General features: G+C 39.4%; 1 protein-coding gene across 2 annotated transcripts in view; it reads left to right on the top strand.

Moving 5' to 3' along the window:
- Positions 1-18628, top strand: part of Scaper (S-phase cyclin A associated protein in the ER) — a 378485-nt gene that overhangs the window by 33999 nt on the left and 325858 nt on the right. For both annotated transcript variants that reach the window (XM_038323850.2, XM_038323851.2), the window contains exon 6: positions 11330-11430. In XM_038323850.2, the coding sequence (XP_038179778.1) occupies positions 11330-11430 (101 nt within the window). The remainder of the gene's footprint in view (positions 1-11329; positions 11431-18628) is intronic.

Genomic DNA, 18628 nt, shown 5'->3' with positions numbered 1-18628 from the left:
GCTGCTAAACTATAACTGCAATTTCTTGAGTTACATCATATCTAATTCCTTGACTACATAGTCTCATTTGACTTTGTACCAGCCATATAAGAAATGATGATTCATTATATATAATGAGAAATTTTTACCTTTTGTTCTATAACGTCCCCATTCCTTCTACTTCTTGTTCATGGTAATTTTCTGTTTCTGTATATTATGCTAGTTTTTTTATGGCATGATACCCTGCTTTCTCCTTCCTTTTAGCTTATTTCACTTATCATAATGTTGTTTAGGTTCATCCATGTTGTTGTAATGTGACAACCCCCTTTTAAGGCTGAATAGTACCCTCCATCATCTCACCATTTCTTCATGCATCCATATAATGATGCAGTGAACATGGGAACATGCAGATAAGTCCTCAAGGTGCTGGTTTGATTCTTTATGGGTATGTGCTTAGCAGAGGGACAGCTAAGATATGTGGTGATTGTAATGTAATGTTTTGAGGATTTTCTGCACTGTTCTGTACACCAGATTCTCTTTTGCTCACTCTTACTAACAGAGTACAAAGGTTCTCTTTCCTTTTTTCAGCTAACATTTGTTATCACCTGTCCTTTTAATAGCACCCAGTGTAATGTGTGTGGGCAGTGTCCCTTTGGGATTACAATTTGTATTTTCCTCACAGTTAATGCTGTTGTATTGTTGGTTGTTTTTATTCTTTACTCTTTTTGCTCTTTGCGGGCCTGATACCCAACTCCCAAATAAATACACACAGGGAGACTTACTACTTATGAATGCCTGGCCTTAGCTTGGCTTTTTTCTAACCAACTTTTCTTAAATTATCCCATCTACTGTTTGAGTCTGGGCTTTTATCTTTCTCTATTTCTGTATATTTTTCTTCTTATTCTGTGACTGCTGTGTACTTGAGTGGCTGGGTGGTGGCACCTGAAGTCCTCCTCCTCCCTCTCTGTTCCTTGATGCTCCCTTTCCAGATTTCTCCTTCTGTTTATTCTCTCTGCCTGCCAGCCTTTCCTATCCTTTCTCTTGCCTTGGCATTGACTGTTCAGCTCTTTATTAGGCCAATCAGGTGTTTTAGACAGGCAAAGTAACATAGCTTCACAGAGTTAAACAAATGTAACATAAAGGAGTGCTCATATCTTTGCATTATTAAACACATGTCTGATGTGGGAGTCCCCCTGTCTGCTGTCATTACTATTAATGAATAAAGAAACTGCCTTGGCTTGTTGATAGGGCAGAACTTAGGTAGGCAGGGAAAACTAAATGGAATGCTGGGAAGAAGAAGGGTGAAGTCGGGAAGAAGCCATGGACCGGCCGCCAAAGTCAGATATGCTGGAACTTTGCTGGTAGGCCATGACCTCTTAGTGATATACAGATTAGTAGAAATGGGGTAAATTAAGATGTAAGAGTTAGCCAATAAGAAGTTAGAGCTAATAGGCCAAGCAGTGATTTAATTAATATAGTTTCTGTGTGATTATTTCGGGTGTAAGCTAGCCGAGCAGCCGGCCTCCCTGCTACACATGTCCCACAGCATAAACAAATGTAACACATCTTAAAATAATATTCCAAAATACCATTGATCATTTAAAAAAATTTTTTTAAATTCATTTTATATACCAACCACAATTCCTCCTCCCTCCACTCCTACTTCTACCACCTCCTCCCCAACCCCCCCATATACTCCTCAGGAAGGGTAAGGCCTCCCCTGGGGAGTCAACAAAGCCTGGTATATTTTTGTGAACCCAAAGTTTAATACTTATTTTATTATTATAACTATATTTCTTTAACTCCATCAAAGACCCCAGAAGGATATAATATTACCTAAGTAAACAGGAAGTACATTGTAAGCAACTTCCAAAACTCTAGAATTGACAAAGGCATCTTGCTGCCTGGACAGTCACCCAAAATTTTTCTGTAACATTGGGCTAATATGGGCCTCAGTGTATAGGCCCATAGGATCTGGAAGACTTTGCCATGAAGCAGGAAATTTTAAAGACAGTTCTGCCTATATTGGCAGTTTGTTAGTCACTTTCTTCTGTACCCTGCACAATATCTGGCAGACTCTTTCATGAAGCAGGAACACTTTCTTTAGGCAACTTCAGCAATCCTTTTTTTCTGTGGGTCATTCATGTCTAGTTCATACAGCATACCATCAGGCAGTCTAGGCAAGAGCAATGTTTTGCACAAATGGCTAACCAAATCCATAAGGAGTCTCTTTGGTATCCATCATCCTCTTGAAGTATATTGGCAATGACAGGAGCAGATGTGTCTCATTGCTATGAAAGTCTTAAGTTCTTAAAACATTTAAATGCAGTATTCTATAAGTCTTTGAAAGGTTTGAAGAATACCTATCCATCTGAAATATATCTCTGTTCATCTAGAAAACCTAAGTAACATGACTACAAGCTAGACTATTGTAGATGACTAGCTATTAACCTGTATTTCTTAAATATGCATTACATTTTTAAAATGAGCTTCACAAACACTATGTTAATCAAGAACAGAAATATACATATAACAAAATTGATCTTAAATTTGTATCAATAGGCCAAGATCCACTCCAATGCAAAGTATTCATCTCTATTGCATATTCCCCTTTAAATGTAAACAAACATTTATAAACAATATTTGGGAATTTGGGCATAGTTCTTTCCAAACTGCTTTCTGCTTTCTATTAGGCAAAGTATTTTTGGGTGTTCATGGAGACCTTTCAGGGGGGATCTTGGTCCATCAAACTATATTAGTCTGGAAGGAATCCACATGTAGAAACAAATGCAAAACCTCTTTTCCAAAGTAACAAATTCTTAGACCCAAATTTTGAAATCAAGATACCTTTAAAATACATGTTGGCTTAGCTTAGCACCCTGTACAATGAAATGTCTCTCTGTACTTAGCTTATTCACAGTCAAAAAATTCAAAGAAAACACAATATACATAATCTAGACTCTGTATATATTCCATCTTTATGTGGCTTATCTTCTTTATTACTTTTTTTATAAGTTTAATATTTATTATCTTTACTCCTTTAATCTTTTACTGTCTGTACTCTTTTATAATTGTCTACACTCTTTTTTTTCTCTTCCAAGTACATTTTGAAAATACACTGTGTCTCGTTTAGAGTTTTTTTTTTATGTTGGAATCATTTCTATTATGTATCTGTAATTCTTTTCTGATCAGGAATGCTTCTTAAGATGTTAAGTGGCAAGACTTAGAACTAAGGCTGCTTTGCCTTTTGACTCTGCCCAGTCCAATATGGCAGAGATTTGTTCAGTGCCAGCTATGTAAGCTGTGCTCACAGCCAGCCCCATTTCCAGGTACATAGTGGGTCTGTGTTGCCATTAAGCAAGCTATAGCACTTTGCCCACAAACTCCATTCAAATGCTCAATCTCCTGAAAGAGCCAGAGCTGTTCTTGCAACTAGCATGAACCAGGAAGCCTTATTCAAGGAGCCACACAGTTTTTGCTGCTACCGCTGAGTCAGGAAGCCTTCTCTTAAAAGAATCACACCTCTGCTTTCTTCTAGGAAACAGAGTCTACCCGAGACGATGTTGCTACCAAAAAGCCATGCTTAACTCTATTATTTTGTGTGTAGAATTCCTTTCCAAGCTTTCTCAGCTTTATTTGAACATAGTTGGCCCACATTGGTGTGCCAATTTGTACTCAGAGACTGCTCTTTTGTTTCCAGCTGCCCAGACCTGAAATAATCACACAGAAATTATATTAATTGCAATGCTGATTGGTCAGTGACTCTAACATATTCCTAGCTAGCTCTTACAACTTAAATTAACCCATTTCTATTATTTTATATTTTACAATGATACTTGCAGTTTACCACTGAGGTTTCAACTGGCATTTTGTCTCCTTTGACGGCTACATGGCATATCTCTGACTCTGCCTACTTTCTCTCTACCTCTCTTCAGATTTTCTGTCTGGCATTACTCTGTTAATCCACTGGCCAAAAGCAACTTCTTTATTAACCAATGGCAATAAAACATATTCACAGCATACAGAGGAGACTCACACATGACTGGATGTTTCATGTTATGACTTTTCTAGATTTAACATTTTCTTTTTAAAAAATTATATATTTTATTAGGTATACAGTGTTCTGCCTGCATGCCAGAATAGGGCATCAGATCTCACTGAAGATGGTTGTAAGCCACCATGTGGTTTCTGGGAATTGAATTTAGGGCCTCTGGAAGAGCAGCCAGTGCTCTTAACCCCTGAGCCATGGTGTCCAGCCCTTTAACATTTTCTTTGACCGATGAATCTGTTTCCTCTATCATATCTTCAACACTTGCAATTCTCTCTTCCATCTCTTTGTATTTTGTTGGTTATGCTTGCACCTATAGTTCCTGTTTGTTTACCTAGTTCTTATTTCTAGAATTTCCTCACTTTGTGTTTTTTTTATTGCCTCTATTTCAGTTTTAAAGTCTTGAACTGTTTTCTTCACCTGTTTGTTTTTTATTTTCTTGGCTTTCTTTAGGGGATTTATTGATTTCTTCTGATTTTTTTGTCTTTGATTTTTTAAGGGCCTCTATCCTCTCCATACCCTTATTTTTATAGCTATTTTCTTCTGCTTTATCTGCATTGAGATGTTCAGGTTTTGCTGTTGTAGAGTCACTAGTTTCTGCTGGTTCCATGTTGCTCTTTATGTTGTTGAAGGTGTTCTTTTTTAATTTTTATTAAAACTTTCTGCCTCCTCACCACCTCCCATTTACCCCCCTTCCCCTCCACTCCCCCTCCCTCTCCTGTCCAAAGAGCAGTAAGGGTTCCCTGCCCTGTGGGAAGTCCAAGTTCCTCCCACCTCCATCCAGGTCCAGGAAGGTGAGTATCCAAACAGGCTAGGCCCCCCCCAAATCCAGTATGCGTAGTAGGATCCAAATCCAGTGTCATTGTCCTTGGCTTCTCAGCAGCCCTCATTGTCCACCATGTTCAGGAAGTTCAGTTTTATCCCATGCCTTTTCAGTCCCAGTCCAGCTGGGCTTGGTAAGCTCCGAATAGATCAGCCCCACCATCTCAGTGGATGGGAGCACCCCTCTCAGTCCAGACTTCCTTGCTCATGTTCTCCCTCCTTCTGCTCCTCATTTGGACCTGCGAGCTCAGTGCAGTGCACCAATGTGTGGCTCTGTATCTCCATCCATCACCAGATGAAGGTTCCCTCACAGTCCTGACTTTTTTTCTCATGTTCTCCCTCCTTCTGCTCCTCATCAGGACCTTGGGAGCTCAGTCCGGTGCTCCAATGTGGGGCTCTGTCTCTGTCTCCATCCATTGCCAGGTGAAGGTTCTATGGTGATATGCAAGATATTCATCAGTATGGCTATAGGATCTGGCCTTTTCCGACTCCCTCTCCTCAGCTGCCTACGGAACTAGCTGGGGGCATCTTCCTGGATACCTGGGAACCCCTCAAGTCTCTTAACAACCCTAAGATGGCTCCCTTAATTAGGATATATGCTTCCCTGCTCCCATATCCACCCTTCCTATATCCCAAGCATCCCATTCCCCCAAGCTCTCCCTATCCTCCCCTTCATGCTTTTCTCTCCCCATCTCCCCTTGCCCCCATCCCACCCCACCCCTAAGACCCCAATTTTTGCCCGGCAATCTTGTCTACTTCCAATATCCAGGAGGATAACTATATGTTTTACTTTGGTTTCACCTTCTTATTGTCTTCTCAAGGATCACGAATGATAGGCTCGATGTCCTTTATTTATGGCTAGAAACCGATTATGAGTGAGTACATCCCATGTTCATCTTTTTGGGTCTGAGTTACCTCACTCAGAATAGTGTTTTCTATTTCCATCCATTTGCATGCAAAATTCAAGATGTCATTGTTTTTTTTACCACTGAGTAGTATTCTAATATGTATATATTCCACAGTTTCCTCATCCATTCTTCCACTGAAGGGCATCTAGGTTGTTTCCAGGTTCTGGCTATTACAAATAATGCTGCTATGAACATAGTTGAACAAATGCTTTTGTAGTATGATTGGCATCTCTTGGGTAAATTCCCAAGAGTGGAATTGCTGGGTCCTGGGGTAGGTTGATCCCGAATTTCTGAGAAACCTCCACACTACTTTCCAAAGTGGTTGCACAAGTGTGCATCCCCATCAGCAATGGATGAGTGTACCCCTTACCCCACAAACTTTCCAGCAAAGGCTATCATTGGTGTTTTTGATTTTAGCCAATCTGACAGGTGTAAGATGGTATCTCAAAGTTGTTTTGATTTGCATTTCCCTGATCGCTAAGGACGTTGAGCATGACCTTAAGTGTCTTTTGGCCATTTGAACTTCTTCTGTTGAGAATTCTCTGTTCAGTTCAGAGCCCCATTTTTTAAATGGGTTAATTAGCATTTTGAAGTCTAGTCTCTTGAGTTCCTTATATATTTTAGAGATCAGACCTTTGTCAGTTGCAGGGTTGGTGAAGATCTTTTCCCAGTCAGTAGGCTGCCTTTGTGTCTTAGTGACAGTGTCCTTTGCTTTACAGAAGCTGCCCAGCTTCAGGAGGTCCCATTTATTCAATGTTGCCCTTAATGTCTGTGCTGCTGGCGTTATACGTAGGAAACGGTCTCCTGTGCCCATATGTTGTAGAGTACTTCCCACTTTCTCCTCTGTCAGGCTCAGTGTGTTCAGATTAATATTGAGGTCTTTAATCCATTTGGACTTGAGTTTTGTGCATGGTGATAGATATGGATCTACTTTCATTCTTCTACAGGTTGACATTCTGTTATGCCAGCACCATTTGTTGAAGATGCTCTTTCTTCCATTATGTACTTTTGGCTCCTTTATCAAAAATCAGGTGTTCATAGGTTTGTGGGTTAAGATCCAGGTCTTCTATTCAATTCCATTGGTCAACTTCTCTGTTTTTATGCCAATACCAAGCTGTATTCAATACTGTAGCTCTGTAATAGAGTTTGAAGTCAGGGATGGTAATGCCTCCAGAAGTTCCTTTATTGTATAAGATTGTTTTGGCTATCCTGGGTTTCTTGTTTTTCTATGTAAAGTTGATTATTGTCCTCTCAAGATCTGTGAAGAATTTTGTTGGAACCTTGATGGGGATTGCATTGAATCTATAGATTGCTTTTGGTAGAATTGCCATTTTTACTGTGTTGATCCTCCCAATCCACAAGCAAGGGAGATCCTTCCATTTTCTGGTATCCTCTTCAATTTCTTTCTTATACTGCCTTCTACCCATCTGGGTTTGGGGTATTTATAGACACAGGTGTTGCTTCTTCCTCTAATTGGTACAGTTAGCACCTGTGCCTCTGGGGACCACTGATGCCTGGAAGGGAAGAGGGGGATGATGGGCTCTGTGGACTTTGGGGGCAAAGTGGGACTGGTAGGTTACAGAGACCAATGGGTGGTAAGGGTGGTGGAAAGGCCTGCCCACAGGAGTCTTACCTGCTTAACTGCTAGTGGGGTTGTGATAGGTGGGGAAGGGACACAGGGTATGCTTTTGGGATCTAGGGCCTAGAGATCAGGGCTGCCCCCTTCTGAAATATATGAAGGTGATGCCTGTTCTTCTGGGGCTGCTGATTGTGTGTGTGTGTGGGGGGGGGGGTTATGGGTTTATGGGACAAACTTTGTGTGTGTGTGTGTGTGTGTGTGTGTGTGTGTGTGTGTGTGTGTGATGCCACACAACATTTTTATTTCCTTTGGGAAAATATCTAGGTCCTCTGGTTATTTTTTCCCTCTGTCCATTTTGTAAGCAGATTGTTTTTCCTTGCTGTTGAGTTATATGATTTCTTTATGTATTTTGAGAATTAGTCCCATGTCAGATATATAATGAAACAGTCTGTAAGATACTTTTAATCTATTGAATATTGAATATTTCTTTTGTAGTGTAAGTTTTTTAGTTTTATAGAGTTCATTTTTTGCTTTTGTTACCTGAGCTTCTGGTATGATCTTGATCACTGTCAATATGGTCAATATGAAGGAAATTTCCTACTTTTCTCAGTTTTCTACTGAGACTTTTACAATATTAGGTCTTTTTCTATAGTGAAGACAAGGGACTATTTTTTATTCTTTTTCATGTGGTGGTTTAGTTTCCCTAACACTATTCATTGATGATTTTATCCTTGATATCCTTGTCAAAAAGTTAATTTCATCATTTATGTTATTATCTGTTTCATTTTATAAGGTGTATATGTCTGATTTATGTTTGTACTGTACTTGTTTGATTATTAATTTTTTTGTAAATAATTTCAAATAGAAAGTATGCTGTCTTCAGTTATTTTTCCTCTTAAGATCAAAGCACCATTTTAAATCTTTTTGTTTTACTCTATATGAATTATACAGCTATGGAACTATTTCTGTGAAAAATGCAAGATTTTTTTAACAAATGATTGCATTGAATGTGCATTTTGCTTTGGAGAGTATGAATATTTTAAAATGGTAATAGACATGGATTTTATTTAATTCTAAGCATTGATTTTTTTCACATATTTATAGTTAAATCCATTTTTTTCTAAGAGTAAACATTGTATTATTTCTTTTATTTTTTGTCAGAATGTGGTTTATCTTGATGAATATTCCATGTGAGTTCTCAAAGAATGTTTATTCTGACATTGGTAAAATGCTCTTCAAATGTCAGTTATTCTGCATTTGAGTGTTGACATTGTGGGGTTCACCTTTGAACTTAACTGGTTTACTACCTCTGTGGTCTGTATATTTCTAGTAGTTGTTGAACTCTACAAAAATTGTAGCAAACTGATCTATTTCTTCTTGTAGTTTCATTGGTTAAAATTTAAATGTTTGTGTGTGTGTGTGTGTGTGTGTGTGTTGGTGGGTTCCTGAGTGGGTGTGCCGGTGCCTGATGAGTCATATCTCCACTTGGTCCTCTTTCAGGTTGAGGTTGGCTGTCTGGACCTTGCAGCAAGCATAATGGTTAGGGTAGTGCTTTGTCTCAAATATTTCTCTGAATCCCAGAAGTGCTCCCTACTGTACCTTGTTGTGCATACCCAGGGTGAAAGAGTTCAGGAATCTTGAGGGTCTTCCATTGTGTCTTTGCTCTCATGTTTTATTCTTTTAACTAAATTTTTTTCATTATTTCATTTTCTTAGTATTTTGACTGTTTTATTTATTTTCTTGGTTTTTAGTGGGTAGAATTTGTAACACATACACACATATATAATACTTCTATTTTCAAGTAATATTTTAGTTTATAGTGAGTCCTTTATAGTAACAAAATAGTTTTAATTTCTCTTGTTCTTCTCATTCATAATTTAGTTTTAATACATAAGAATACACAGGTAGAGGCAGTAGAGGTGAATCAATAATTAAGAACACTAACTGTTCTTCCAGAGGACCTGAGTTCAATTCCCAGAACCTATATGGTGACTCATAACTGTCTGTAACTCTGGTTCCGAGAGATCTGATGCCCTCTTTTGGCCTCTGTGAGAACCAGTCACACATGTGATGCAAAACATTCATGTAGGCAAAGCACTCATAAACCTAGAATAATGATTTAAAAAATTTTTTTGAAAAGACACAGAAGTATTTATAATAGAAAACAATGTTGAATTTTTTATTTTGAAAAAACTTATCTGTGAAATTCATTAATAAGAAAAATAAAAGTATTAATAGAAATGAAGATAAATTTTTTCTTTCACTTTTAGTTCTTTGATGCTGTTTCTTTATATACAGCTGCCTATTTGCTCTATATTATTTTCTTTGTAAAAATTTGTTTTTTTTTAAGTGTCTGTTTTTGAACATTTCTGACAGGTCTGTTTACATCAAATTCTCTAGAAGGATGGAATGGGTAATTCAGACCAGTTCTCCCATTGAAGACAGAGTCTAGATGAATTGTAGGAAATCTTCAGAAAGCTTATAGTAATAAAGGAGTATTTTGAATTAAGCAGTTATAGGGGCTTGACCCAGAAAATACAGAGTGCTGCTGAACAGAGAAGTTCAGGAGAATATTTCATAATAATTTATTTGTTAAAGAAGATTGTAGTAGAATTTAGTTGTAAAAATGTGAATAATAAAAATTATAAATATGGGATGGAGACTGAGTGTAATTAGAGACTTCTCTTTTGTTCCCAGCCAACTAGATCAAAATAATCATACAGAAACTATATTAATTATATAATTATAACACTGTTTGGCCAGTAGCTTAGCTATATTCCTGGCTAACTCTTATATCTTAAATTAACCCATTTCTATTATTCTGTATATCGCCACGAGGCTGTGGCTTTCCAGATAAGGTTCCAGCATCTGGCTCCTTCAACAGCTACATGGCATCTCTTTGACTCTAGCTACTCTCTATCTCTTCCAGCCTGACTATATTCTGCCCTGCTATAGGCCAAAGCAACTTATTTTTTTTTAAGATTTATTTATTTATTTATTATGTATACAACATCCTTCCATGTTTGCTTGCATGCCAGAAGAGGGCACCAGATCTCATTATAGATGGCTGTGAGCCACCATGTGGTTGCTGGGAATTGAACTCAGGACCTCTGGAAGAGCAGTCAGTGCTCTTAACCTCTGAGCCATCTCTCCAGCCCCCAAAGCAACTTCTTTATTAACCAATGGTTATAAAACACATTTATAGCGTACAAGAGGGGAATCCCACATCAACTGAATCATACTGAACAGGAACCTTTTAGAATTAAAATACTAACTGGTGAGTCACCTTAAGAAGGTATTGCTCTGCTGCCCAAGCCTGGCAATCTTAGTTCGATTTCTGGAACTCATGTAAAGGTGGAAGGACAGAAGGAAAGTTCAACTTAATCATGGGTATGTGTGAGAAATCCAAGCACAGATTGTATTTAATGGTTTAAAACTGAAGGCTTTCCCTTCTAAGGAATCAGAAGTTATGGCTCTTCTTGTCATGTGTCCAAAGTATTATACTGAGGTGCTGCTTACCCTGAAGGAAGGCTGGAGTGGGGTTTGGGAGGGTACATAGAGGAACCTTTAGTTAGTGTTGTATTCTTTGTCATGTGTGATATTTATAAGGTCTTTGCAGTATATTTAGTGTTGTTCATGTGATTTTTTTTCCTTTTAACAATTTACATGCATTATTTGTGCACTTTTCTGAATAGGAACTGTACAATAAAAGTATTAAAATTATTGCTAGTTAATAAGGCCTTGAGAAGATATATTGGTGCTATTTTTTTTGAATTTTGCTCTAGACTTTAAAGTACTTTACATTACCTTACTAACAATGAAAAATGAGCAACAATTCAAAAAGAACAAAAAAGTAGACTGTATGTCTTCTTTAATGAATGTAAATATAAAAATTATTAGCCTGAAAAAATTATTGGCCTGAAAACAATTCACTTTAACAAGTTTTCCTAAACTTTTCTCCTACCACAACTAATGTTTTGTTGTTTAAATTAGGAGGTGCTAATGATGCTGGATTACTATGTGAGAGATTTCAAAGCATTGATCGACTGGATTCAACTTCAGGAAAAGTTAGAGAAGACAGATGCTCAAAGCAGGTAATGAACTCTGGTATTCATGTTTGTAGTAACCCCAGTTTCAGTAGCAAGCATTGAAATCGACAGTGGACTTAACACCAGGTTGATCCAAAATCTGTACCAATCTAATAGTTGACTAGTACTTTACTCTTTTGGTTATGCAACAAATATTCATTATTAATGCACTTGACAGTGCTAGTCATATTATGTCATACAGAAATTAAATTGCTACACATGACACATAGATTTTGTGATATAAATGGTATAACAAAATGGAACTTAATGCTATATATGTATGGTAAGGTTTTTTTGGAGGGTGGACCATTGGCATTTAAGACAAAGATAACAAATCAAACTGTTTTAAGTGTAGGGAATACATGAAGTAAAACAGTCTCTGGGAAATGTATAGTGTATTTTCTCATTGTGGTAGGCAGTGAGGAAATTGATTGTTTTTTGTTTCTCTCTATATATATACTTGCTTCTGAAAAGATTTCCTTTTTTTACAATTTTAGAAATCTAGAAAGCCTATTTATATACACTAATATACTTTAGCTGTTCAACATTCTCTTTACCTCATTTCAAGTTATTGTATTTCATCTTATAGACTAAAAGAACTTAAAGCACACAAGAATACTTAAGACTCATTGATTCTTTGATTTAAATGAAAAAGTCATGTTCATTCATGAGAAGTCATTCATGTACATTTCAACTACATGAATTCCTTAAAAATTACTGGTGACAGGGCAGGAAATGTAAGGAGAGAAATACATCACAAAGCTCATTATTATAGATAGATTATTCAAAATTATTGTGATACTGTTTATCCTAGTGTTTAATAGCTTCCTCAGGCAGCTGCCTTAAATTACCAGTAGAGCAGGACAGAATACAAGTTATGCTGCGGTCCAAGATTTAGTGTGTGTGTTGTTTTCATGCAAGTATTTATGCATGTACACATATGTGTGCACATGTGGAGGCTAGAGGTTAGTGTTGGGTGTCTTTCTCTATCACTTTCTACCATATTTTATGAGAAAGTTCTCTCCTCAGACCTGGAGCTTATCAGGTTTAGCTAGAGTGACTGACCAGTAAACACCAGAGATCTGCTTGTCTCTGTTCCTCTTGGTCTGATATTATAGATGCATGACACTATAACTGGCTCTTTCCCTGGATATTGGGGATCCTGATTCAGGTCTTTATGCTTGCATGCAGACACTTTACCCACTAGGCATTTCCTCAGCTCCTAGGGCATCTTTCTTTATATTAACTAGCTACCAAACATCTTCTCTTGCCTCCTGAAGCAGCTCCAAAATATGGAAAACAGCCTTAAATTTCCTGTTGATGGCATTAGTCTTTGAGTAGTATTCAAGTTACCCTGGACTTGGGGGTTTAAAGGTTAGGATTAAAGATACATATATTAAAAAATATCCTGACAAGAATTTATATAGCTAGATTTTAAATACTTGGAAATAGAATTAGAAACTCCTGAAGAAAGTATTGACTCCCTTGATTTAACAGGAAGAAAATAAGCCTATGTATAAATATAAAATGTAAGGAATACTTACAAAGCAGCAAGAATGCATTGTAATAGCAGCAGCAATAATCTTTCTTAAATCGTTTGGAAAATGACACAATTTCCAATAGAAACAGTGAGTCAAAGTTACCAATATGTAAGCTCCTAAAGAAAAAAATCAAAATGGAAAAAAATATAAAAATGGTAATTGATAATGTTATTCTTATTAGTTACAGTAATAAGCATACAAGTTCAAAAAGAAAACAAAGACAGTGTTGTACTATTTTGCCAATAACTTTTTTTTTTTTGAGATAGGGTTTCTCTTTGTAATAGCTCTAGCTGTCTTGGAACTAGCCTTATAGATCAGTCTGGCCTCAGACTCACAGAGATCCATCTGCCTCTGCCTCCTAAGTGCTGGGATTAAAGGTGTGTGCCACCTTTAATAAAATTTTTTTTAAAAGATACCAGGTGTTGGCAAGGTTGAATGGAAATGAATGTCCTTCATTTGTAGGGCTATAATAGTCTTTTAGAAAGATGATTTAGTAACAACTTATCCAATCTTCAGGCTTTTGGATAATATTTTATCTAAATTTTCTTTCAGTAATCAGTTTTGTGTTTTGGTTTTGGTTGTTTTTTTTTTTTCTTTCTCAGTGAGTGGGTAAAATATCTAAGAACTACATCACATGGAAAGTAAGCTATAGAGCTACTGACTGGACTGATAGGCTTTGAATAGGAACATAAGATGGTGCTTAGAAAAACATTTCAGGGCCCTGCCAGAGAGTGGAAGCATGAGTGGCAGCATCAGCTTCCAGAAACTACAATAAGAAGTTCCTCTGGAAAAGAGCGCCTTTGTCCCAGCCAGCCTCCATTATCATTCTCTGCATGTGATACCTGGTCTCATCAATGACCTAAGGTGCCTCAGAAGCACCTGCACCTAGAGGATTGACCACTTGAGCCTTAGCCACCCCCTCTCTGCATCTAGAAGAGCGATCTCTGGAGGCTCTGCTCACCTAGCTCCCAGCTATACCAGTTGAAGAAAGAGGGACCCCATGAAGCTCTGTACTGATTGGAGGAAGAAATGAGTGAGCAACAGGGTAAGACTACACTCAGCAACATAAAAAGTAATAAGGTACCATCAGAAACTAATGGCTCTACATCAGCAAGACCTGAGCATCCTAATGAAGAAGAAGAAAACGACCTTAAACGTAACTTTATGTAGATGATTGAAGCCCTTAAAGAAGAAATGAATAACTCTCTTAAAGAAATGAAGAAAAAGACAAACAAAATATTGAAAGAAATCAACAGTTCACTTAAAGAAAGCCAAGAGAAAACAATCAAACAAGTGAAGGCAAAAAAAAAATTTAAAAATTGAAATAGAGGCAGTTCAGAAAACACAAACTGAGGGAATTCTGGAAATGGAAAATCTGGGTAAACAAACAGGATCTATATATGCAAGTATAACCAACAGAATACAAGAGATGGAAGAGAGAATATCAGGCATAGGAGACACAATAGAGGCAATAGATTAATCAGTTAAACAAAATGTTAAGTCAAACAAATTCTTAATACAAAATATCCAGGAAATCTGGGACACCATGAAAAACTGAACCTAAGAATAATAGGGATAAAAGAAGGAGAACTACAGCTTAAAGGCACAGAAAATATATTCAATAAAATCACAGAAAGAAACTTCCCCAACCTAAAGAAGAACTTGGCTATGAAACTATAAGAAACTTACAGAATAACAAATAGACTGAACCAAAAAAAGTCCTGTCCCCTTGTCACTTATTAATCAAAATACTAAACATACAAAATAAAGAATATTAAGAGCTGCAAAAGAAAAAGACCAAGTTACAAGTAAAGGCAGGCCTATTAGAATTAATCCAACTTCTCAATGGAAAAAACAAAAGCCAGAAGGTCCTGGATATACAGGCATTATGCAGAAACTAAGAGATCATGGATGCCAGCCCAAACTGCTGTACCCAGCAAGTTTTCAATCACCGTAGACAGAGAAAACAAGATATTCCATGACAAAACAAGATTTAAATAATGCTTATCAACTAATCCAGCCCTATAGAAAGTATAAGAAGGAAAACTCCAACCCAAGAAAGTTAGTTACACCCACAAAAATACAGGCAAAAGATAATTCCACAACAGCAAATCCCAAAGAAGGGAAATGTACACACAATACCACCACCACCGCCAACAAAAGAAAATAACAGGAACAGTCACTGGTCATTAATATTCCTTAATGTTATTGGACTCAATTCACCTATAAAAGGACTCAGGCTGGAGGAGTGGATATGGGAGCAGGGAAGTATATATCTTAATTAAGGGAGCCATTTGAGGGTTGGCAAGAGACTGGACTCTAGAGGGGTTCCCAGGTGTCCAAGGAGATGTCCCTACCTTGTTCCTTGAGCAGCTGAGGAGAGGGCGCCTGAATTGGCCCTATGCTATAGCCACTCTGAAGAATATCTTGCATACCACCATAGAACCTTCATCTGGCGATGGATGGAGATAGAGACAGAGACCAACAGTGGAGCACTGGACTGAACTCCCAAGGTCCAAATGAGGAGCAGAAGGAGAGAGAACATGAGCAAGGAAGTCAGGGCCTCAAGGGGTGCGCCCACCCACTGTGACAGTGGGGCCAATCTAATGGGAACTCACCAAGGCCAGCTGGATTGGGTCTGATGGAGCATGTGATCAAACCGGACTCTCTGAACGTGGTTTACATGGAGGGATGAGAAGCCAAGGACAATGGCAATGGGTTTTGATTCTACTCCATGTACTTGCTTTGTGGGAACCTAGTCTGTTTGGATGCTCACCTTCCTAGACCTGGATGGAGGGGGGAGGACTTTGGACTTTCCACAGGGCAGAGAACTCTGACTGCTGTTTAGACTGGAGAGAGTGGGAAAGGGGGGAGGAGGAGGAGGTGAAAATTTGTAATAAAAATAATAATAATAAAAAGAGAAAAAAAAGGACTCAGGCTAGCAGAATGGATACAAAAACAGAATCCTTCCTTCTACTACATAGAAGAAAGATAGCTCACTTCCAAAGACAGACATTACCTTAGGGTAAAGGGTTGGTAAAAGATTTTCTGAACGTAAGAAATAAGCTGGTATAGTTATCCTAATATTTAACAAAATAAACTTCAAATTAAAAATCATCAAAAGAGATGAAGGAGGACATTTCATATTCGTTATAGGAAAAATCCATCAAGTTGTAGCAGTCTCAATTCTGGACATCTATGCCCCAAATACAAGGGTACCCACATTTGCGGCGAACCCCCCTGGCCAGCAGGGAAGAACGACCACCGAGTCGAGGATTCTTCTCAAATCACGCTTTATTGGAGCCTCTTGGTTGAAGGGAGAGCAGGAAGCGAAGGGCCCAGAGCACTAAATGGCAGCCGCTTATATAGGGAGAGCGGACACGGGTTGTGCCTGGATTGGCTACTCGCTCGTCTTTCGATGCCCCTGGCCACGGGATTGGCCAAGATTATTGCGCACTACTGCGCATGCGAGAGGTTCCGTCTATAGCCTTGCCTAATATGGAGTTGTTTACTCGGTGGTGCAGGGGCTCAGTGCCATCTTGTAATGGCGGCCAGCAAATCGGCTCCCTGCAGTTCCCCCTTTTTTGTTTTATAGGCAACAAGGGGTCTTATTCCCATTCTGGCTCCCACCTCATGATGTGGGGGCCGATCAAGGGAGGCCCAGCTCGTGGTACTCCTCCTGTGCAATGGGACAAACCCCTAGGAGGTGCAAAGGCAGTACCTCAAGCGTTGTCTCAGCATACCTTCCCTGGTGCAATGGGAACAAGCCCTACAGGGGTGCAAAGGCTATGCAGGACAAATGCCTACTGGTTCTTAAGAACTGATAACCATATTTGGGGAGAGTAACCATACTCCAAAGCGGCTAGGGCCTGTAGGACAGCAACCTTATCTCTATTTGTTTGGGCTTGAAGATGGCAAATCAGCCACAAGCAGACCATGTATCCTCCCAGATAGCATGCCAGAAATATCCCAACCCCCACCCATTCCTTAAAAAAGGAGAAAGCAGAATATAGCCAGTCAGAAAACTGTCCAAGGGTGATGGGCTGGACACGAGTGTTATTCAGGATAGTGATCTGGAACAATTGATTCTGGAGAAACAGCTCCGCTTCCCGTGACCAGTTCCCTGCCAGATACTCCCCAATTCTTCGTGACTCATTCCTGGAATTATTAAAGACAAGAGAAGTAATGCACACATGTTTCTGATAGGAGACACATCCGATCTGGACCAGACGGGTCAACTCATCCACCTGGGTCTGCACATAATCTATCCTCTGATTGGCAGCTATTATGCCAGAAAGGATATGATTATTGATTCTATTTTGGGTTTCTAATGCATCAGCTGTTTTTGAAACCACGTCGTTAATTGTGGTCGCTGTTTGCACCTGATTAGCCATGGCTATCCCTGCCGTGACGGCAGCCGCCGCTGACACTGCCTAGCGGTGACAATGGCTGCAGTAATACCAAAGTCACGTCGTTCACGCAAAAGTGTTGTGGGGAGGGGTACGAAGGTTGGGACCTTCACCATTATAGCCAGCTTTTGGGTGCCATTCTAACATTCAGACAACTGGCAATTAACTGATCCATTTGTGCAATCCAAGGTACCCGAGGAGTCCGGGGTGGAATCAGTAAGCAAAAAGGAAAAAGGAGGGGTCACGCAGACCGCAGCTCCCCCTAGAGTGGCATTACTCAATTCTTCTTCTTGATAAATGCGAAGCCATCTCCCCTGGCCCAATGACTCTGATATGCTACCAGAAACATTAAGGAGCCAAGTCCTAGTTAATCGTAGCGTCTCCAGGGCTGAGATGTCTGCCGTGGCTCCTACTTCATTAGAGAGCAGCCATTGATACCAGGACCATCCTGATCCGATAGTAGAATCTTGATTAGACTGTTATAAAGGTATCTCCTCATAGATGGGGATAGGGAGAACCCATAGGCAACCTGTGTCTTTTCCCAAGTCTTAGCTTGGCAGGCCGTAAATATAGGTGGAAATGAAAAATCTGGAACACAGTGTGGTGATGCCCTAAAACTAGTGGCATTTTTAGGGGTGGATGCACCTCCCAATGGTACCAGGGACTCCACTCTCATGGCCAAGGTGGTAGCATTGATAGATGTAGCATTACTGGGCCCTCCTGACCCTGAAGTGATCCCCTGAGTCACCTGGGCTAATACTGCGCCCAGGGACCCAACCCAACTTTACTCTGCATCAGGGGATCCATCCAATTGGTCAAGTTTTTGCGTAAAAGCCTTATGCAGGGTCCCTTCTCCTCAAGGGAGAAGCACATAGTCCCATTTAGGGCTATCTTTGTAGCATTAAACAACTCCTGTTTAGCGTCCCGGTTAGGCAGACAGGGTGCCTCCAGATCGCAGGAGGTGGAAAACAATGTGGGCAATATGGAAGAGTTAGCATGAACAGGCATCGGCATGGGCCAGGCCCTCGTTACCGCCCATAACGTCATTGGACTCGTGTTCAGCAGGGCCATCGCCATTGCCAGGATCAGCATTCATGTTGTTGCAGCCCTCATCTTCAGCTGTTGGTCTCAGGCTCCTTGTCAGCCGTGTCGGCACCCAATGAGGGACTTCTTGGCTCTGGGAAAACACAAACAGCTCCCCTGGATCTCGCAACAACTGGATCCGGTCCATACCATTTGTTATCCAACACATCT

The sequence above is a fragment of the Arvicola amphibius genome, chromosome 3 (genome assembly GCF_903992535.2).
Source record: "Arvicola amphibius chromosome 3, mArvAmp1.2, whole genome shotgun sequence".
Lineage (NCBI taxonomy): Eukaryota > Metazoa > Chordata > Mammalia > Rodentia > Cricetidae > Arvicola > Arvicola amphibius.
Note: the sequence above shows the minus strand (reverse complement) of the source record. Positions and strands in the feature narration are given on the sequence as shown.